Genomic DNA, 23,569 nt, shown 5'->3' on the forward strand with positions numbered 1-23,569 from the left:
CAAGGTAAGAAGGTAAATTCTGTTGAGGAATCCTCTTCCTTGAATGATAAGGTTGATGCTATTATGTCTATGCTTGTGAATGATAGGACTAATATTGATCCTAATAATGTTCCATTAGCTTCATTGGTTGCACAAGAAGAACATGTTGATGTAAACTTCATTAAAAATAATAATTTCAACAACAATGCTTACCGAACAATTCTAGTAATAACTATAGGCCATATCCTTATAATAATGGCAACGGATATGGTAATTCTTATGGAAATTCTTACAACAATAATAGGAATTCACCCCTGGACTTGAAGCCATGCTTAAAGAATTTATTAGTACACAAACTGCCTTTAACAAATCTGTTGAGGAAAAACTCAATAAAATTGATATTCTTGTTTCTAGAGTTGATAGTCTTGCTTCTGATGTTGATCTTTTGAAATCAAAAGTTATGCCTAATAGGGATATTGAAAATAAAATTGTTACTACAGCAAATGCCATTCAAGTTAGAATTAATGAGAATATAAGATTAATGGCTGAACTCGCGTGCTAGGTGGGATAGAGAAGAAAATGAAAACTAGCTAAAGAGAAGAATATAGCTAAAGTTTGGACTATTACCACCACTAGTAATGCTAATGCTACACATGTTGCTGCACCTCCTACTCATACTAATAAAAGAATTGGTGTTAGCAATGTTTCCACTTCTAATGCAAAGCACGAAAAACTGCCTGAAACTCGCTAAAACTGCTGAAACTGCCTGTGATAAAGCTGCTGAAATTTTTTCCAACATTGGGGATGATGATCCCATTGCTTTAGATTATAATGGTTTGAATTTTGATGATTGCCACATCTCTGAAGTTATAAAGTTCTTGCAAAACTTGCTAAAAGTCCTAATGCTAGTGCTATAAATTTGGCTTTCACGCATCATATTACAAATGCTCTCATAAAAGCTAGAGAAGAGAAACTAGAGCGCGAAGCCTCTATTCCTAAAAAGCTAGAAGATGGTTGGGAGCCCATCATTAAGATGAAGGTTAAAGATTTTGATTGTAATGCTTTATGTGATCTTGGTGCAAGTATTTCTGTTATGCCTAAGAAAATTTATAATATGCTTGACTTGCCACCACTGAAAAATTGTTATTTGGATGTTAATCTTGCTGATCATTCTACAAAGAAACCTTTGGGTAAAGTTGATAATGTTCGCATTACCGTTAACAATAATCTTGTTCCCGTTGATTTTGTTGTCTTGGATATTGAATGCAATGCATCTTGTCCAATTATATTAGGAAGACCTTTTCTTCGAACCGTTGGTGCTATTATTGATATGAGGGAAGGTAATATAAAATATCAATTTCCTCTCAAGAAAGGTATGGAACACTTCCCTAGAAAGAGAATGAAGTTACCTTATGATTCTATTATTAGAACAAATTATGATGTTGATGCTTCATCTCTTGATGTTACTTGATACACACTTTCGCGCCTAGCTGAAAGGCGTTAAAGAAAAGCGCTTATGGGAGACAACCCATGTTTTTACCTACAGTACTTTGTTTTTATTTTGTGTCTTGGAAGTTGTTTACTACTGTAGCAACCTCTCCTTATCTTAGTTTTGAGTTTTGTTGTGCCAAGTTAAGCCGTTGATAGAAAAGTAAGTACTAGATTTGGATTACTGCGCAGTTCCAGATTTCTTTGCTGTCACGAATCTGGGTCCACTTCCCTGTAGGTAGCTCAGAAAATTACGCCAATTTACGAGCATGATCCTCAGATATGTACGCAACTTTCATTCAATTTGAGCATTTTCATTTGAGCAAGTCTGGTGCCATTTTAAAATTCGTCAATACGAACTGTTCTGTTTTGACAGATTCTGCCTTTTATTTCGCATTGCCTCTTTCGCTATGTTGGATGAATTTCTTTGATCCACTAATGTCCAGTAGCATTATGCAATGTCCAGAAGTGTTAAGAATGATTGTGTCACCTCTGAATATGTCAATTTATATTGTGCACTAACCCTCTAATGAGTTGTTTCGAGTTTGGTGTGGAGGAAGTTTTCAAGGATCAAGAGAGGAGTATGATGCAACATGATCAAGGAGAGTGAAAGCTCTAAGCTTGGGGATGCACCCGGTGGTTCACCCCTGCATATATCAAGAAGACTCAAGCGTCTAAGCTTGGGGATGCCCAAGGCATCCCCTTCTTCATCGACAAATTATCATGTTCCTCCCCTGAAACTATATTTTTATTCGGCCACATCTTATGTGCTTTTTCTTGGAGCGTCGGTTTGTTTTTGTTTTTGTTTTGTTTGAATAAAATGGATCCTAGCATTCACTTTATGGGAGAGATACACGCTCCGTTGTAGCATATGGACAAATATGTCCTTGGTTTCTACTCATAGTATTCATGGCAAAGTTTCTCCTTCGTTAAATTGTTATATGGTTGGAATTGGAAAATGATACATGTAGTAATTGCTATAAATGTCTTGGGTAATGTGATACTTGGCAATTGTTGTGCTCATGTTTAAGCTCTTGCATCATATGCTTTGCACCTATTAATGAAGAAATACATAGAGCATGCTAAAATTTGGTTTGCATATTTGGTTTCTCTAAAGTCTAGATAATTTCTAGTATTGAGTTTGAACAACAAGGAAGACGGTGTAGAGTCTTATAATGTTTACAATATGTCTTTTATGTGAGTTTTGCTGCACCGGTTCATCCTTGTGTTTGTTTCAAATAACCTTGCTAGCCTAAACCTTGTATCGAGAGGGAATACTTCTCATGCATCCAAAATACTTGAGCCAACCACTATGCCATTTGTGTCCACCATACCTACCTATACTACATGGTATTTTCCCCGCCATTCCAAAGTAAATTGCTTGAGTGCTACCTTTAAAATTCCATCATTCACCTTTGCAATATATAGCTCATGGGACAAATAGCTTAAAAACTATTGTGGTATTGAATATGTAATTATGCACTTTATCTCTTATTAAGTTGCTTGTTGTGCGATAACCATGTTTATCGGGGAACGCCATCAACTCATTGTTGAATTTCATGTGAGTTGCTATGCATGTTCGTCTTGTCCGAAGTAAGGGCGATCTACACTCGAGTTGAATGGTTTGAGCATGCATATTGTGAGAGAAGAACATTGGGCCGCTAACTAAAGCCATGATCCATGGTGGAAGTTTCAGTTTTGGACAAATATCCTCAAATCTCTAATGAGAAAAGAATTAATTGTTGTCAAATGCTTAAAGCATTAAAAGAGGAGTCCATTATCTGTTGTCTATGTTGTCCCGGTATGGATGTCTAAGTTGAGAATAATCAAAAGCGAGAAATCCAAATGCGAGCTTTCTCCTTAGACCTTTGTACAGACGGCATAGAGGTACCCCTTTGTGAAACTTGGTTAAAGCATATGTATTGCGGTGATAATCCAGGTAGTCCAAGCTAATTAGGACAAGGTGCGGGCACTATTAGTACACTATGCATGAGGCTTGCAACTTATAAGATATAATTTACATGATGCATATGCTTTATTACTACCGTTGACAAAATTGTTTCATGTTTTCAAAATCAAAGCTCTAGCACAAATATAGCAATCGATGCTTTTCCTCTATGAGGACCATTCTTTTACTTTCAATGTTGAGTCAGCTCACCTATTTCTCTCCACCTCAAGAAGCAAACACTTGTGTGAACTGTGCATTGATTCCTACATACTTGCTTATTGCACTTATTATATTACTCTATGTTGACAATATCCATGAGATATACATGTTACAAGTTGAAAGCAACCGCTGAAACTTAATCTTCTTTTGTGTTGCTTCAATACCTTTACTTTGAATTATTGCTTTATGAGTTAACTCTTATGCAAGACTTATTGATGCTTGTCTTGAAGTGCTATTCATGAAAAGTCTTTGCTTTATGATTCACTTGTTTACTCATGTCATACACATTGTTTTGATCGCTGCATTCACTACATATGCTTTACAAATAGTATGATCAAGATTATGATGGCATGTCACTCCAGAAATTATCTTTGTTATCGTTTTACCTCGCTCGGGACGAGCAGTAACTAAGCTTGGGGATGCTGATACGTCTCCAACGTATCGATAATTTCTTGTGTTCCATGCCACATTATTGATGTTATCTACATGTTTTATGCACACTTTATGTCATATTCGTGCATTTTCTGGAACTAACCTATTAACAAGATGCCGAAGTGCCGCTTGCTGTTTTCTCGCTGTTTTTGGTTTCAGAAATCCTAGTAAAGAAATATTCTCGGAATTGGACGAAATAAAAGCCCGTGAGGCCTATTTTCTCACGAAGCTTCCAGAAGACCGAAGACGAGACGAAGAGGGGCCACGGGGTGGCCAAACCCTAGGGCGGCGCGCCCCACCCCCGGCCGCGCCGCCCTATGGTGTGGGCCCCCCGTGCCGCCCTCTCGACTTGCCCTTCCGCCTACTTAAAGCCTCCGTGACGAAACCCCCGCACCGAGAGCCACGATACGGAAAACCTTACCGAGACGCCGTCGCCGCCGATCCCATCTCGGGGATCCAGGAGATCGCCTCCGGCACCCTCGCCGGAGAGGGGAATCATCTCCCGGAGGACTCTACGCCGCCATGGTCGCCTCCGGTGTGATGAGTGAGTAGTCTACCCCTGGACTATGGGTCCATAGCAGTAGCTAGATGGTTGTCTTCTCCCCATTGTGCTATCATTGTCGGATCTTGTGAGCTGCCTATCATGATCAAGATCATCTATATGTAATTCTATATGTTGCGTTTGTTGGGATCCGATGAATAGAGAATACTTGTTATGTTGATTATCAAAGTTATGCTTATGTGTTGTTTATGATCTTGCATGCTCTCCGTTACTAGTAGATGCTCTGGCCAAGTAGATGCTTGTAACTCCAAGAGGGAGTACTTATGCTCGATAGTGGGTTCATGCCTCGCATTGACACCTGGGACGATGACTGAAAGTTCTAAGGTTGTGTTGTGCTGTTGCCACTAGGGATAAAACATTGATGCTATGTCTAAGGATGTAGTTGTTGATTACATTACGCACCATACTTAATGCAATTGTCCGTTGCTTTGCAACTTAATACCGGAGGGGTTCGGATGATAACCTCGAAGGTGGACTTTTTAGGCATAGATGCAGTTGGATGGCGGTCTATGTACTTTGTCGTAATGCCCAATTAAATCTCACTATACTCATCATGATATGTATGTGCATTGTCATGCTCTCTTTATTTGTCAATTGCCCAACTGTAATTTGTTCACCCAACATGCCGTTCGTCTTATGGGAGAGACACCTCTAGTGAACTGTGGACCCCGGTCCAATTCTCTTTACCGAAATACAATCTACTCGCAATACTTGTTCTTACTGTTTTCTCTCGCAAACAATCATCTTCCACACAATACGGTTAATCCTTTGTTACAAGCAAGCCGGTGAGATTGACAACCTCACTCGTTTCGTTGGGGCAAAGTACTTTGGTTGTGTTGTGCAGGTTCCACGTTGGCGCCGGAATCCTCGGTGTTGCGCCGCACTACATCTCGCCGCCATCAACCTTCAACGTGCTTCTTGACTCCTACTGGTCCGATTAAACCTTGGTTTCTTACTGAGGGAAACTTGCCGCTGTGCGCATCACACCTTCTTCTTGGGGTTCCCAACGGACGCGTGTCGAACGAAAAGACAATACGTCAACCACGCGCATCAGTCTACCTAGCTGATATCGGTTATGCTTGCCGCGCAGGTTTTCTTCCACCCTTCAGGTCAACAACGTATCATCTCAATGAGTTCTCTGCAAGACACTACCAAAAAATGCCAAAGAACGACACTCCAGCCGGCGAGTGACAATTGAGAGGGCTTTCCCTGCTCTGAAGAACATGTTTAAGATCCCTGATCACAAGCCATTCCATCATTTCTTCACCCAAGTTAAGCTTGTTCTTGCATGTTGCATTTTACACAACTAGATCTTGCGGTATTGATGAGTTCTTCCCTGATGAGAAGAACGTGACGCCGGACGACATTGACTATGGCGATGGTGTTAATCAGGGTGACAGTCATGCTTAGAAGAACAAGAGGCAACGGTGGGCCACTGCAATGTGGCCAGACTGTCATACCGTCCACCACTCCTCCAATTTACTCTTGTTATGTCGAACACCAATTTTCTTGTAGCCAGGAAAACATATTAATAAACTTCTATTTGCTAGTAGCTAGAGAAGATCACTATTTGCTAGTAGCTAGAGTTGGAAGATATTTATTTTACTGCTGTCATATTTTACTTATCTCTTTATAGAACTGCATGGTAAAGTCAGCACTTGTGACAAGTGGTTACCCAAACATACCAAAGATTGCAACCAAACTAGCGGTCCATGTTTACGGAACTCTGCTTTGCGACTGCCAAACAAAGTGCATAAATGAGTTAGAAATGACTTGTTAGGGTCCCAACTAGAGGGAGAACATGACTTTACACTTGAGCTAGTTCATCATGACTCTAGGAAAAAATCTCTATTTATGCGAAAAAAGGGTTCGAGCAACCCAACAGACCCCTCGAGACAAGACAAAAACAGCTAGCTTCGGCGGCGATTTACACAAAAATAACCTTTTGTGGAAATGACTTTCCGGGCAAACTATTTCAGGCCTCTAAAAAAATCTGTACCGGCGACGGCCCGTAAGCTACAGGCCGAAAGGGATATATGGGCAGCTCTTGGGTCTCGGCTACATATGGGCCATAATTGGTTGGACCTGCCTGGACTCGACTCATTATAGGCTCGCACCTGCACTGCACTTCAGTTCTTCACCTCCACCTCCAGCTCACCGATGCCGCCACACGCCCACACCGGAACATGGGGCGCCGCTGATTCGTCGGCGAGCTGAGCCCGTCCTCGGCGGCGGTCACAGGCTGCTTCGTCTCCCGATTTGAGGCCAGTATTTCTCTTTCCTGCTATCTCCCAATTTCTTCTCTTCTCGCGTGAAACCCTAGCTAGATTTTCTTCGCCCTCTGTAAATATTCTACCTACTACTCCGTAATGAAAATCGAAAGCCAGCAGAGTTGCTGGACCTTTCGAAAAAAAATTCTTCTCCCTAAACCCTATTCCTGCATTTTTTTTGGTCGCAGCAAGCAGCGGTCAGCGGGACATCAGCTGAGGGAAGATATATGATGGATACTTCTGAGATTTCCGAGTGGTAAGGTCCGGTCTTTACATTTCATTTCGTGCACACACACACACACACACATTTCATTTCACACTGCTTATTTTGATGAATGGTCGGATGGATGTTTATTGAATTAATTAGTATGTACTAGTACTACATTGCATTGACTCTGGCTAGCATATGTTTGTCGCTTGCTGCTTTTCCAGTGTCCGTACCGAGAAGAAACCACGTCTGGATGACGAGACACAACCACTTTCCCCAACCAAGGTTTTGGACGACGACAATCTTCTCAGGGAGATTATCGTCCGCGTCGGCTTCCCCACCACCCTGGTCCGCGCCGCGCTCGTCTGCAAGCGCTGGTTTGGGCACGCCTCCGACCCTGCCTTCCTCCGCCGGTTCCGCAAGCTCCACCCGCCCCGCCTCCTTGGCTACTACATCTCAGAGGGGCCGTCGGCGGGGCAGCTAGATGCTCCACGCTTTGTCCCGATGCTGCCTCAGCCCGCAGAGCTTGCCACTGTCATGCCCCGCCTGGCAGGTTATACATTTGGTGCACACGACATAATGCACTGCCGGAACGGCAGCGTACTCACCAAGCGCCATGAAAGAACAAGATTGACACATGGAGTACACCGCCCGCTATGCGCTGAGAAAGGCATGAAATTCGTCCCACCATGCCCGCGCGTCCAGGACCATAGTATCCGTAAGTTCAGTGCAATCCTCTCCAAAGAAGAAGCCAGCGGCTTGTCCTACTTTTGTGTGTTGGGGGATTCGACAGAGGAGGCAGGAAAGTCCACAGCACGTGTCTATATGTTGCAAGATGGTGTCTGGTGCCTGCGTACCACAGCCACTTGCCTCCACGATCTGTATTCTTTCCCAGAAGCTGTCCTCGTCGGCAACAAAATCTATATGCCATCCGCCAGTAGTGACGACATTATTGTCTTGGATATGATGGCCTCAAGTTTCTCCACAGTTCAGCTCCCACATTTCAACAAATAAGCAGTGTGAGGTATGACTACTTCAAGACCATGCTGTCAGGGGCTGATGATGCTTCCGGTGTATATCTCATGCATGTTATGGACTTTCAACTTCGCATATGGCTCCACAAGGGGGACAACTGGTTGCTGATCAATACCATTTGTTTGAATGAGATGCCTATTTTAGGGATGTCAGATCACACGCTTGAGGGTAAGGATATTGCTCATGCGGTGATAAGCCAGGTGGGAGACAATGGTCAGTTCGTATTCCTGCGGAGTGCTCAATGCATATTCTACTTGGATATTAAGTGCAGAATACTGCGTAAAGTGTACGAGAACAGAGTAAATCATCGATGGTTTGGTGATATCCATCCTTTTATGATGGTGTGGCCTCCCTCATTCCCTGCCCTTGAGGGCGATCCTGCAAGGTTTGCCTTTTGACCTATAGAGGATCTGTATAGTGCACTTGTTAAGTTTTTGCACCGTGCATCGTCCATCACAACTGTTGGTATAGCGGTGTAGTGGTGCTAGCTGCATGATTGATTCCTTCGCTTATTTTGACAATACTAGTTTAGTGGCATTTGACAAATCCTCGCCGTAAGAGCATTTGAAATCACTTATGTATTGATTCCTTTGAGGGGCCTTTCAACAATATTAGTGAAGCAACACTGAGAATGCTTGGTGTAAGATGATTTTAAATTACTTCTGTACTGGGGCAATATTAAAAATTGTTTACTTGCGGTAATAGACAAAATGCTTCCTCAACTTGTTCTTACCCTTATATGGTCTCATATTAGCAGTATGTAGTGGTGCTGAAAAATGACTTGTCTTGTGTTTTTAGCATGGACCTCTCGTTTTGTTGTCTCACAGTTTTCTGAACTGTGAGCACAAAGTGCAATCTTGTCATCATGTTTGCCACTGTATATGAGCTCAAAGAGGCCTAGTCTTGCCAACATGTTGGCTAGTGTGTTTTCTTGTCTTGCAATATTATCACAAACCTAGCAAGTTTGGAAGTTTGACTTCCTATTTAAATACAATCATGATGTAATTTAGTGCTTCCTATCTTTGAACACTGAACCTGAAGCTATGTATGAGACTGCAAATACCTTTTTAATGGTGCTTAGTGGATCATACTATAATTCTTTCTTGAACACAACTTGATTGTAGAATATCCAGTGTTGCTTGAGCTTATGTATGATTTGTGGTTCAGATATATCAGTAATTTAAGTGTGTGGCATTTCTCCTTGTAAATATGTCCATCTAGGATGCAAAGCAATGTTTAAAATAGCCGGCTACAGGATATAGCCGCGGTCTTCCAAAACAGCTATAGCCCGGCTATAGCCTGGCTATAGCCGGCTATTTAAGGACTTTGGCACCTTTTAGCGGGCTAATGCAGTTAGCCGCACCATGCGGGAAAGGCTATAGCGGGCTATAGCCCGGCTATAGCCGGCTATTTTAAACTATGATGCAAAGTCATTTAATCTGTACTGTTGTACGGAGTAGCTTCTTTTTTCAAACTCATTGTTCGGATTCTGAGCGAGCAGAACATTTGCCTATCGTTGTATCAAGCACTTGCTTTTTTGTTATTACTCTATTTGGTATTTTGATGCTTGAAGTGGCAACAACATGTCCTGATCCTTCCTTTGTTCTCTCTGAAACAGAAATGCCATGTGAAGATGAAGGGTGCCACCCAGGATAATATAATAGAGCTGCATTTCCTTAGAAGCAGCTCTTACTGTGTTCACTATAACTTGCACTTGATTAATTTAGGATGCTGTGTAACCGGATCATGTACTCCTATCAATCTATGCTAGATAGGGGTCCTATCCCTATGGTGCCATGACTGTTTATGACAGATCTTTATTTCCTGGAGGAGACCCAACTGCTTTTGCCAGCGTGTTATGTATACCCATTGCAGAATCAGTTTTAGGCAATGTGCCAATTTGTAAGCTCTAATGTATGAGTAAGAATCTTTCATATGGCATTTGCGCAACTGTCTTGTTCTCTGATGCCACCATGGTTCAGTAAGGATTGGATACAAGGCTGGTGGTTCTTTTGCATTTACAGCCTGATCTGATAGATGCATCGATTAGCAGGGGTATGGGAATGAATTTGATGTGTTGATGTAGGAAACTGTAGCTGACTAGAATTTTTTAAGAATAACCATGCACCATATTAATGTGTGCATTGCAGTAGAGTGAACCGAAACTGAAAGTTGAGTTCAGTTAAATAATGTTTTTTAAGCTGACCGCAGTAAAATCGAAGCAACAAAAAAGTGTTGTAAGACGAAAGGTTTGTAGTACAAGAAAGAATAGATAAACACTGTTGTAAGGTAAATACATATACGCTTCAGAAAACCGCAGTAAGATTGCGGTAGCTGTGATGCATCATGGAGCTGAATGAAACCTAAGGATGGTCTTAGTTCGGAAAATTGTGACTAGCCTCGTGTCACAGAAAAGTCAAGAAAATTGCTTTTTTTTAGACAAATCAAGAAAATTGCTTGCGATGAACACAGAGCACTTCAAGATTGCAAGTTTCTTGCTACGAATACTTGTACGACAAATTTCCGCTCGTTTCTTCTCTAATCTCACGAAAGAATAACTACAACTTTGCCAGAACCAACTTATATATGTTTCCCAACACAGAGACTGAACAGCTCGAGACAGACAAAAAAAAACAACTAGCTAGCTTCGGTAGCCTATATCATCATCTCAGCTAACAGCTCCTGGAATTCCTCCTCGTGCCGTTCTTCCAACTTTGCGAGGAATGCGTAATCAAACGGGGAGGAGAAGTCGTCGTCCTCTTCGTCGGTCAGTTCGTCGGCCACCACCGTCGCATCGTGGCGTGCTTTCCACTCTGCGCAGAACGCGTTTGATGGGAAGTCCACGTCGTCATCGTCGTCGTCGTCTTCCTCGTCCTCATCTTCCTCCTCTTCCTTCATCATCTTGCCGTCGACATGGTCGACCTGATCAAACGGGCAGTCGGCGTCGGCGTCATCCTCATCTTGTTCTTCGTCCGTCATTAGGTCGGCCACCACCGTCGCATCGCCGCCCTGATCAAGAACCTCGGACAAGCCTGCCTTCTTGGCTGCCTCGGCCTCGTCGGCCGCCATGGAGCAGCCGTCCTCCGCTTTCCTTTCTGTTGCGCACGCCTCGAGACCGTCCGTCAGCGCCTTCCTCTTCAGTGCACCCTCCCCGCCGGTAGTCGCCTCCTCCGTCTGCAGCATCGGTAGGCCTGATTCGCTGGCCATGGTGGTGTAGGGTTTCAGAGAACACTCGCAGAGTTTCCAAGTTACCTTTGCTAGATTTCGATGCGTTCATCTAACATCTATTGATCTATATAAATGCGGAGACGATCACTAGCTCTGTTCCGGATTCCGAGTCGGTATAGAGTCCGTCTTTGACTTCCTTTCGGCATCGGATTCACAATTAGCTTGCCTGCCAAGGTAAACAAGAAGACTGCTTTTCTATGGTAAATCAAGTAAACATAACTTCAAAGATTGCATATTAATGCCACAGAAAACGTATTTGGTCTTGGACGCGACGAACTGCACGTAGGGTGTTGTGACTCGGATGCGTGTTGATTCCCCAGTGCGTGATGGACCTGCACGCATGAACCTTCCGTGGTCCATTGATTTGCATCCATATATTAAACATACTGATTCGAGAATCAAAAATGTTGTGCTGCTGAAAGTCTGAATAACTATTTCTATATTCCAGGTTCTTTTGTTACCATGTGGTAACTTCAGTACTACCTCTGGCCCGAATTACTTGATGCAAAGCATTGGCAAAGCAAGGCCAATGAACCTCATGGTCTGCGGCAAGTAAATGGAGTCGGAGGGAGTACCAATATAGTGCTTTTTTTTTTCTAATAAGGGGAATATATTAATACCAAAAGATACCAATTACACCCGGCCTCTACAACAACGCAACACCCTATTGGCATTACTGATGCATATAACCAAAAAAGAGAAAAGAAAACTAAGAAATAAAAGTCCCGCCACATTATCCCAGGTCTAACAACAGCAATACATCCACCACCAAGACAACACCTGAAATACAGACTCTCCAAAAGCGACGCCTCCAAGAAGAAAACAGTGCACCAACGCCGTCATCGCTCGATCAAAGATCTTAGGTTTTCACCCTGAAGATAGTCTCCGCTTTCAAAACAATGCCTCCAACAAGGTCATTGCCAGGCACAACCAGTTAAGGCCAGACATTGGGTTTTCACCCTGAAAGGTCTTGCTAATAGGTTAGTGCCGGAAAATGTATAAAAGTTCAACGAAGTGTAAGCAAAACATATATAAATTGGTGTATCAAAAATTATAGATATGTTTGCAACGTATCAGGAACTAATAAGAACACGCATACAGTACGGGACGATTGCCTTCAGAGCCTACATGCAGAGTCTTATGGTCAGCTCCTCGAGGAGCCAACAAGAACACACATACAGGACGGCCATTCTTTGGAGCCCGCAAATGGAGTCCCATGGTCGTCTCCACGAGGGGCCAAGATGGACGGGCGCGCAGGAAAATCTCTACATGCAGAGCCTTACGGTTACCCCTTTGAGGAGCCGGCAAGGACGTGCATCCAGGGCATTTTCCTCTAAGGGCCACCCGAAGAATCTCACGGTTGCCTCCCCGAGGGTCCTGCGAGAACGGGTAGGCCCAGCGCGGTGGCCACATCATGCCTCGTGGATAGCAGAATTGGCCAAGAGCACGGGGGCTCGCCTAGAAAGGTAGGGTCATTGTCAGACTTCAACCAGGTACCCGCCAACGCGCTGCTACAATACAACCACCATTGGCATCAGTGGAAGCCCAAAACCACTCCCTCAAGGAGGCAGTCTGAATTTCTCTTCTGGAAAGATCTGCGATGAAGCTGCGGGCAGGGGCCTCACACCACGAAGGCTAATTGTCCTCCCGCCTCAAACTCTCGTTGATTCTGGGCACGATGATTGCGCACTTCTGCTTCTCCTGAGCACGCGGCCGGAGGACTCGGGGGCAATCCCTCATGAGCTATTCTAGCTGCCCCGACTGGCCTGGCTAACAACGGTCTACACGACCAACTGGTAGTCCACAAGGGCCGGGGGACAACCTCCGAGACGACGTACGGCAGAAAGCGGCGAAGCAAGAAGCCTCTCCGAGAACAAGCGGACCGCTCGGCGCAAAATGCATACTCTGACTGAAAGGTTATGTTACAGTTTGGCCCATGCATGGGGAAAAATTTACATCCAAGCTACTGCTGATACTGCACCTCGAGGATCCTACTTCCTCTTCTCCTCAGCTGACCTTGGCTACATCAGCCAAATCAGTCGCCTGGCTACATCAGACTGGGCGACATGGTTACCCGGCACCAAAGGTTGTGCCACACATAGACTGAAAAGCGTCCGTCGAGGATGTTGCCATACAAGAGCCCGCTGTCGTGGACGAATTTGTCCCAGCCAGCGGTAAAGGACACGTTCCCAAAAGAGGAAATCTCGAGCTCCACGCTCCAGTCACGTCTAGTGCCTAAGCACCAATTAGGTGGGCCTAGAAGGGATAAATGGTCTAGCTGTAAACGTGTCGCCTAGTGGGAAGTCTTGAGTACATTTTAGCATGGAAATTCTAAATGTGGGCTTAAAAAATGTGAGTACAATAATATAGTGGAATTACCAAATGTCATGTAAAACAATATGAGTACAAGTTACCGTGGAAACATTCAGTGCAAGCTAAAAAAAAGTAGGTCTTGCTGGGATTCAAACGATGGTCGCCAGATTGAGAGTCTGGAGTGCTAACCACTACACTACGAAACTATTTGATGTTTTTGGTCCATTCCTGGCCTTATTTCTGTCTTTTCGAATTAGTCCGACATTCTAGTTGATGCTTGATGCAATTTTTTTCGGTCCTGTCAAAATGGGAACAGCATGGTTTATGTTCTCTTTATTATTTTTTTGTTAGTAACTGCGTCCTTATGATGATTGGCAATTGCCTCCATTTGAGCTTTGTTTGGTTGAAATTGTGCAAGATTTCTCAAAGCTAATACTGATTGCTGCCTTGCTGGTTAGTTTGTTGCCTTCGAGAGGTTGTCCAGTTTCAACTTCCAAGTAATGTGACAAGCATGCAGTGACCTTAGATGCAACTATTTCTATATTTTTATACAAAACAGACCACTATAAAAGAATAGTAATGCTGTTAAGTTTGTTTGAGGTTCAATAGTTGGGTGCCAAGTATCTCCATTTTGTGCGCTAGTTGGGCGACATATCAGCACTTAATGCTAGTATTTGGTGGGCCTAGGATGGATAGTTGGCTAGTCGGAAATGTGTCACCTAGTGCCTGGGCATCGTCTATGTGTGCAGTGTGCTAGGCGGCTGGCCTTTTGGAGGTATCAGTTGTTGGAAAAACAATCTATTCTATTTTTCACTTATGTATGCTGAGGATATTTAGAAACTTCAAGTGTACCATACTGGCATCCTATGTTTAAATTGTATCAAAGAAATGAAAAATATGAGGGCATATACTCTAATTGTTTCCTTCAGCGTAATGGTTTATGTTTTGATTTTAGTACGAGATAGCTACTTGTCGCTGCCTATGGAACAACACATCCGCTTGGACAATGTTTGGATTTCACTTGGTGTGTATACTAGTTTGCATTACTGCTTCATGACGAACAAGTGTACTATTTGCATTCCTTTGTGTTCTGTTCATACAGTTTATTAGTAGCCTGTTCGATTTTTTGTGTGGGAAACATTATTGCTGTGCTGAGAAGAAAATAAGTGTCAGCAAGCCTACCATTTGAACATGTCTTCACTAAAGTTCCTGTTTTTTTTATTTAAGAAAACGCAAAAAGCCTTTGCGTTTTATTTCAATGAAGCATTTGTAAATTTCCTTCACTAGGTGGTTGCTAGTTAACTGCACAGTCCCTAGTATCACAATATGTGGTCACTGTAGTGAACTGTACCGCTCCTGTGAATATTAAAGCAGTTGGAATAATGTATCTACTAAATTGCCGTTAGTGATCCATGGAGTCAGGTTCTAGATGTTGCTTTTATGTAGTCCCTTTGACTCAAACTTACTAGATTGTAGAGCAAGAGGATTATGGCATGCTGTCGGTTGTTCACTTCAGAGACATCTATGCTGAGGATGTCAATAGTGTTAGAGTATCATACTGGCATAGTAAGTTTAAATTGTATCAAAGAAATGGATAAGTATGAGGGCACATAGTGGTTTATGTTATTTACTATAATGGAAAAGTAGCACACTAGTGGGGCTGTTACCTTCCGCATTCTGTGTGTAATTCATCTAAGGGCTAAGTGGGTTTTAGGATTATTGCCATCGTCTTGCTAGTTTGTTTCAGTATGATCCTTAGTAATTATATTTGTATCACAATTGATGCTTAGTAATTCAGTATATCTGATTGTAAAGCAACAGGCGCCCAAATGTTACTTTTTCGAAGGGATCAATAACCAGGACTGATTGTAGCAGAACTTCTGAGGATCACAAATAGACAGAAAAATCACCGGATTGTATTGCAAATTTGGTCCCATACGATTTCAAGTTATGTCTTGAGTTTTAAGCAACATTAAAGGGTGTTAGGTTCTTATGTCACAACATAGTGAGACTGATGTTAATTAATTGCATTGCCTGATAAATGGTTACTGGTTAGGCACTATTTAGAATGTTTTGAGGATGTCAAGTTTCATGCATTTTCTATACGAGACTATTTCCTTTTCCTGTAACCAAAGATGGTGCCGTGTTTTTCATGTTTGTAGATCTTGGCATGGTAAACTGTAAATCCTAATGAAATTTTATGGCCTGGTCTTATATGTATTGGAATTTCCAGTTAGTGGTTCTAATCTTGCTTCTTGGAGAATCACTTGACATGCCTCCATGAAAGTTTTTGGTAGTATTTTATTTTGCATGATTGTGGCTTACAACTGATATGAACATGGTATCTATCTGCACATGTTAAATATTTTTTACATCTGTCCTTATGAGTCTAATCTAACATTTCAGGAAGGGACGGTCTATCGGTTTCATAAGGTCAGAGATGAGACAGGTTCAGAGGCTGGTAACATGAAGAAACGCCAGGCATATTCTGCATGTAATGAGGTTGGGGATACCAGACGACTTATTCTCCACATTCAGTCTGGCTCGGGGATGAAGGGCAAGTGTAAGAAGGGAAAGGGTAAGAAGGACCAGGACAAGAAGTGCATGAAAGGCTTGGCTACCCAGTTAAAAGAGCTCAATAACAAATTGCTGTTGAAGATAACAGAATTTGTTACTCTCACTGGCATTGGCATGACGCAGCCGGAGCACTTTCTAAAGTTTCCTGTGCTAAACAAGTAGCAAGGAATCCTGTGGCTGTTCTGAACCGAAGTACCGAACCAACACGTCTATACTGTGCTTTGTCATATACCATCTATACTTTCATATTGCGATATGCCACATAAATTACTTGGGGATTTTGGAGATTGTTTATAACGCAGTTAGCACATGTCTAGAGATCGCTTATATCTTTGCTAGCAGATGTTGAGAAATTTCTTATATCGCTGTTAGCACTTAAATCGTTAATAGCAAATGTTCAGAGATTCTTCTGCATGATATGTCGTTAATAGCATTCCCTTCCGTATGCAATGATACCATCCATTGCCCCTATGCAATGTTATATCGTTAAGTTTATGTTTGGGTTTAGCTAAGCTCTTGAATCTTTTTGCTGAAAGAAGTACTTTACTAAGAAGTATTGAGCTAAATTCATTTAATACACATTGTGTATTCAATATATATCAAGTGGCAGACCTATTATATATATATAGAGACGCGCTATTTGACACCCAGGGAGCAGAATATTATTCTGCACCCGGGTCGATCTGGTGCGAGCCGCTGCATCCATTCCCTTCTGGCGCGCGAAAACCCATCCGGCTCAATGACCCAGCGCGCAGGCTTCTGTCCCGCGCGTCGTAAGATTGTGTGCGTGCAACGTAAAAAATCTTCCGCATCCACTACCCAAGCAAGATCGTGCGTATCTGTTTCCAAAGCACGAACGTAAAAAAAAAAAAAAAAAACCGTGGCTGACGTAAGAACCTGGCAGCTAACGTAAGAGGACTGTTGGGCTTTTTCCTCCAGCAACGTAAGTATTAATGGCACTGTTAATTTTTCTTCTCCTGTACCGCCAAACACTTTTGCACGCCATCCATGTAATAATTTCATTACCAACTGATGATACTTGCTTTATTACACATGCGTAATATTCTTGATTAAAAGATCTGCTGATTACACACATAAGACTCTGCATGATTATCATATTATCTGACTATAAGAACGTAAGATTTACTGGCATAGCCTCATGTTTTTTGAGGGAGACTGGCATAGCCGCATGTTCCCATAGAATAAATGTGAGCAAGGCCTAACAAGACTGTAAATAAAACGAAGGAATTATTCATCAAACATTTAGTGATGTACATGACTCGTTGTAAAAAAAAATTGGTATAATAATTCCACTGGGGTTTTGATGACTCATTTTCATCCTACTAGGCAACACGGTGCTGAAGGTCACCTCATCGGCACCTTGTTGGGGCTAGCATGACATATGTGAAGCCCCTCGGATCAATTGCTTCTCATCAATCTTGAACTCGAATGCATCTTGTTGGGGCTAGCATGACATATGTGAAGCCCCACAGATCGGTTGCTTCTCATCAGTCTTGAACTCGAATGCTCATCACCAGCATGATCTTTCAGGTTGTAGGTTTGTTAAAAAAACATGCCAAACGGATGGTGAATCTGAAAGCTCCATAAGAAAGAAGGACACATAAGATTATTTGTTCAGTAATATGTGTCAGCAACAAATGAATTGTATGATAAGGTAAATAAAAATGGACAATTCATTACATGATGGTGACCCAAACATTTGCTCTTGGCAACACAAAGGTGACACAAACTTTTGTTCTGTTTCTAACATGTGAAGGTAAATAGCTAGTCAAATCTAGTAAGTAGTTAGTTTGCCATCTATGAAAGAAAATAAGACAAATCATCTTGCAACCGAAGAGCGTCACTATAAGTGAACGCTCAACAAATTAGGCAAATGCTTCTAAGTGAAGAATAGATCTAAATTGCACGAAAAATCAGGGTAGTAACTCTAAGAAAACTGCATAGACCATGATATGCATGACCGACTGTTAGTATTTACCAACATGGCTGAAACCTGACGACAGAACTTGAATTTCTGTAACAAACATGTGCAGATGCTTGGTTTGCAGCAACTTGAATCAACAATAGGAATGCGAACTGCAAGCAATTACCAACAAGCTCCGAGAAAGAATGAAATCAGCACGCTGAGCCTTGTAAAAAAATAAGATGTGACAACGGATAAAATAGATACGGTTAAGTAGGTTGCATATCATCGTTAGCTGGACAGATCTAGAGTCATAATTCAGGTCACTTGACCATACAGCTATGCCAGTGATACGTACAATCTAGAAAGCATGAGGCTATTTATCCATATGACTGAACAATCAGACACCAATCAACAACGTAAGTTGTTTTGAAAATGAGCCAAAACATATTTTAAATCTGCAAGCCCCAGCAGAATTGGAAACTTCAGAAATAAGATTTCCTTTCAGAGATAAGTTATTGAAGCATTTATATTATGTTTGGAGCAACTAATGCGTCACATGATAATAAGTATCACTGGCTAGCAAACCACAGGCGCAAGGGCCATATAACTTCACCATGTGAAGAGCTTAAGAAGAAAACATATCACTAATAAATTTTTATTGAAAAATAGACTAATTAGTAGAAGGATATACTGACATGCATTTTTTTCCACATCTATCCATCTCTAAAGACAAGCTAAACTGAAGTTACATTAGCAGCATTGTTGGTTCTCCTCAAGATATATATCATTTTCACTTCATGTCTGTGAGTAGCATTTTTACGACCTTTCGAAATAACATACTTACAAACTACAGTGGAAATATTCTCAAAACAAAATACAGCTGAGTGAGCCACGGAGACTAAGAGACGTATATGAAGAAAAGATGTAAAATTAATAAAAGATTGTTCAAGCATTACGCGTTTTCTTCTAGCACCTGGCAGTCTCACTAACACCGTACATAAAAATATTCTCACCTATTAGCAACGCATATTTCCTCGCATATTCTCAGTGGATCTGCACTGGGAAACTTCAAATATCAGGCATGCTTACCATGATACTACCAAAGAGACTTGATGAATTTTCTGTTCCACTTAAAGGTGAAGTTTTATTGTTAAAACACTCCAGCTCTGTAAATTTATAATTATAGAACCAGAATAATTTGCCTAAACCTAGCTGAGCATGCCCACTAGCGCTAGATTTAAGATACCATTGCAGGCAACAACTTAGAAAATTATGCATAATACCGGACCATGGTTAATCAAGAAAATTTAGCTTCTAGTGTATGCTAATAATTTAATTCACATAATGGTAAATCAAAATAGTATACATACTACTTTGCCAAAAATGAGTGCAGAATAACAAATCAAGCATACCATCTACCCATCAAGTATTTAACAAAGAAAAAATTCAGAAAAAAAGCATTTCTCGCTTTAAGAGTATTCTGAGTATAGGATATAGATGCATCCCACAGTCATCAGTGAAATTGGGTGCACATCAGCATGTGTGCTAGTGATCTTGCTGCAATAATAAGGAGAATCAATTAGCACAAGTTACTAGGGATGTTGCTTGATTAGAAATAACATAAGTTCGTTTTCTGAAGCAGCTTCCACACAATACAACCAATTTCCACAAATTAGAAGAAAATAAATGGTATGGAGACAAGTTTGCCATATTGATTTTACTCTGGCACCCTTCTGGATCTGACTGATTTGACACTTCAGTAAAAATGATGATATGGATCTACCGTATAGAATCAAAGGCTGGGCAGTAAAGATAAATTATGCTTGTTTCAAGAATTTTCCAAAAAAGATGCTAAGTTTGTAAGTTCAAGTAGAGATTAAAACCCCCAAAAATAGGCAATATACCAATTCATAAGGTTACCAATATCCCCATTCATAAAATTAGGTCCTTGATGGGCCGTGTGTTCAATAATAACTTGGTAAACAATTATCTTCCTCACCCAGGGTCACGTAATATTCAAGGAGAAGCACCTAAAATTAGAGAGCAATAAACATATTCATATGCGCCTACTGTGTGATTAATGTGGCGAATTGCGTCCAATCATGGGTCAAGCAGTATCGCTAGGTATGTATAATCTACTCCTAAGCATGCCACTTGTAAAGTTCAAGATTACCACTACCGTTACATTACAGTAGGACAACAAACAGAACAATTACCGCTGCCATTAATCTACTCCTAGGTACGTATTTGCTATTTCCAACAAGTAGGACACTGAGGCTGTAGAAACTGTATAGCTGCAAATGCCATTATAGAATCTCTACCTAAAGATCAATCTTCAAACAATCCTACAGAATCTATGATATTGCAATTTTTGAAAAACAGAATCGCTGATATTGCAGCACAATTACAGAATCGCTGATATGCCCATAGCATTGGTATCAGGCGGGTCACTGAATAGCAGATAAGGTACAATTGATTATGTAAATCTGCTGCCAATGAAACGTTTCTTACAGGTGGATTGATCGATGATATTGCAGTACCTATTTAAAAACTGCTTGGGCATGATTTCTTCGCAAGTTCCTTCAAGCTAAGAGAGGATCCACCAAGTTGGAGATCGCTCTCGTGGCCTGTTATGCCACCGCCCAATCCCTGCAAGAATACATGAGCCACCTCACCAAAAAATTACCCCACGAGCTGACGCGGAAGGGAAGACTGCCTACCTTTACAACCGTGCAGAAGAGAAGCCTGGCAGAGAGGGCGTCGAGGATGGTGAGGCGCGGCGACGACGGGTTCAGCACGGGAATACTGCGCTCCCGAGCGGGGGAATGTGAGGCTGGAAGGAGGAAAACAAGTACTTGCGGTGGGCGGTGCAGTCACCCATGGACGCGCCGTCGTCCATCGGGAAGCGCTCCACGCGCAGCTCCCCCCAGTGCCGTCTGGGATTCGGGACCGTCGGCGAGGGAGTGGGAGGAATTGAACCGGGGAAGCTGGGATCGACGAGCACGACGCCAATACGGCGCGGAATCTCCGAGCGGCAGCGGCAGCGGCCGCGACACTGAGGTCGACGGATTTGTGGAGCTGGGATGAGCGCATTACGGCAGTTTCTGGAAACTGGATCGAGCGGAGAGTGTGCACGTCCTGATCCCCACGATGAAGAAAGGAAACCGGCAACCTGATAAGAAACCTAAAAAAAATTACGGGAGAGAGGCCTGCCCATGGCGTGAGCCGCACCGGAGCACCGGCTCGGTCGGCCGACCCGGGAGCAGAATAATTATTCTACACCCAGGTATCTAATAGAGTTTCCCTATATATTATATGTTACTAGCACAAATGCCCGTGCGTTGCACCGGGATAAATAGTACTCCCTCCGATCCGAAGAAAGAGTCGGATGCCACGGTCAAATTATGTTTTCCAATAAACCCCTTCTAATCTAAATTAATCAAAATAAGCCCAACACCATCTCGATCTCCTCTCTTGGCGTGCGGCCACCGCGCATCCGTGACCAGCGCCGCCTCTCATCTTTGCGGGAGAAGACTTCGGCGCGTCTGGCCTCACGACCACCGAATCCAGCTCATCCAGCTTTGCCTCCAGCGGATCAAGCCTAACGGACAACGGATTCGGTGACTCGTCACCGGCGTGGATGGTAGAGGAGGGCTCGGCGCGGAGAAGGGATCTCGGCGGCGGCGCGGCTCGAAGAGGGGATCTCGGCGGTGGCGCGGCTCGGAGAGGGGATCTCGGCGGTGCAGCGTGGAGAGGGGATCTCCGTGGCGCGGCGTGGAGCAGATCGACTTGGGTGCGGGTGCGAGTGGGTTGCTGGTTCCGTGTGCGCGCAGCACCAATCGAGAGGGAGGGAGTGCAGGTTGAGGAAGAAAAAAGCTCGAGGGTTTTATTGCCAAATTCCTTTTCTGACTCTTTTTTCGGACCGGAGGGAGTATCTGTGTTGTGGATATGATAAAGATAAATAATCTTTTCAAAATACTTAAGTGAATTTTATATATTGAATAGATTTTTTGTTTTAAAGCTTAGCGACCAGGTTCGAATGCAATTTTGATTAAATAAATTTAGTATTTTTTCTTCAATCTTATTTTTATTTTGTAAGATAATAAAGTTTTCATATTTGTTTGCATGTTCTCCTATTAGATTGCATCCAAATATCAGCAATGCTAAAACTGGGCAGGTACGGATTTTGCAAGTTAACCTGCAGCTTATAGCCGATTCAAGGACCGTTAATGTCAATTTATTCCTCTTGCACGCATCACGTAGGTGTGTTTGTTAATTATTTTGGCCCCATCCACAGCCCAAATAAAAGCCTATTTTTCTCTAGCTATTTCCTATATTAACAATATTTTAAATGGCTTTAAAACAAAGCAGAAAATAAAAACAGGAAAAAGGTTTTATTAAAAAAAACTGGGTAGAGGAGCTCTCCAACCGGGCCAGGCCAGACCCAGCCCAGCCGGCAACCCAAACCCAACACAGCCCACCCCCAGGCCAAACCCTAGCCCCCACCGACAGCCTCCTGGCTGTTTTGCACCCACACCCCCGCCGCCGGCCTCTTTTCACCCCCAGCTTCTTCCATTTTCCATCTCAGGTCCCTCACCCTCTCTCTCTCTCTCTGCCTGAACCCCACCCGAGCCGCTCGTCCCCATCCTCTCTGAGCTTCTCCAGACGCAAAGCACGCCCCACCGCCAACCGCGCTGCCTCTGCCTCCCCGTCCTCGAACATGCGCCACCCCGACCTCCTCCTGTCCTCGTGTGGACGTCACTCAGCTCCGCCGTCGAGCTCCGTTCTGTCCTCAAGGCCGCCGTCCTCGCCCCGCGCCGCCTGCCAGGCTCGCGGACCGACCCCGTCGACCAAGTCCAGCGCGCCCGCCAGGGTGAGCGTCGCCGCCTCCTCTCAGTACCCGAGCGCGCCGCCTTCGAGTTCTGCCGGTCGCCGTCCCTGAGTACCTCGCCGTGCGCCGCCACGACCGCCTCTCATCCTTGCTCAAATTCCTCGCCCGCAGGTCGCGGCGCCCCTTCCGTTCCTGTTCCTTCCAACTCTCTCTGCCAACCTTTCTTGCTCGCCTGCGCTTGTCGGCACCGTAGTCGATCCGCTACGAGCTCGTGGCCGAGCTCCTGTATTTCATCTGGTACTTCCAGACCAGTCAATTGTGCTACTTCTCATTTATTCACCTCGCTGAAATTCCATGCCAATTAGAACGTATATAAACCAGCGGTATTCATTGTAAGAGAACGAGGTGGTACTATTCAACCTATTTCAATCTGTTGACTGCAAGTGCTTTGGTGATTTTTGTTACCGATGGAATTGGCTTTCCGGCCCATTAATTGATGCACGTACGGGGCCCTTGACGAAGAACAGCCAGTGCGGCTCGGGAGGAAGAAAT

The 23,569-nt window shown here is 43.2% G+C and overlaps 1 protein-coding gene and 1 long non-coding RNA gene across 2 annotated transcripts; one reads left to right on the top strand and one right to left on the bottom strand.

Moving 5' to 3' along the window:
- Positions 1–7,391: 7,391 nt before the first annotated feature.
- On the top strand, positions 7,392–9,786 carry LOC124661136 (the record flags this gene model as incomplete). Its single annotated transcript, XM_047198993.1, is given in 3 exon segments — positions 7,392–8,142; positions 8,145–8,526; positions 9,760–9,786. Coding segments are annotated over 3 exon segments (1,146 nt in total), but the record flags the coding sequence as incomplete, so codon positions are not given.
- Positions 9,787–17,555: 7,769 nt separating this feature from the next.
- Positions 17,556–21,287, bottom strand: LOC124661137. Its single transcript, XR_006990114.1, has 3 exons — positions 20,907–21,287; positions 20,727–20,835; positions 17,556–19,743 (listed from the first exon to the last, which is right to left on the bottom strand). It is a non-coding gene; the product is annotated as an uncharacterized LOC124661137 (long non-coding RNA).
- Positions 21,288–23,569: the final 2,282 nt, after the last annotated feature.

This window comes from Lolium rigidum, chromosome 6 (genome assembly GCF_022539505.1).
Source record: "Lolium rigidum isolate FL_2022 chromosome 6, APGP_CSIRO_Lrig_0.1, whole genome shotgun sequence".
NCBI classification, from domain to species: Eukaryota; Viridiplantae; Streptophyta; class Magnoliopsida; order Poales; family Poaceae; genus Lolium; species Lolium rigidum.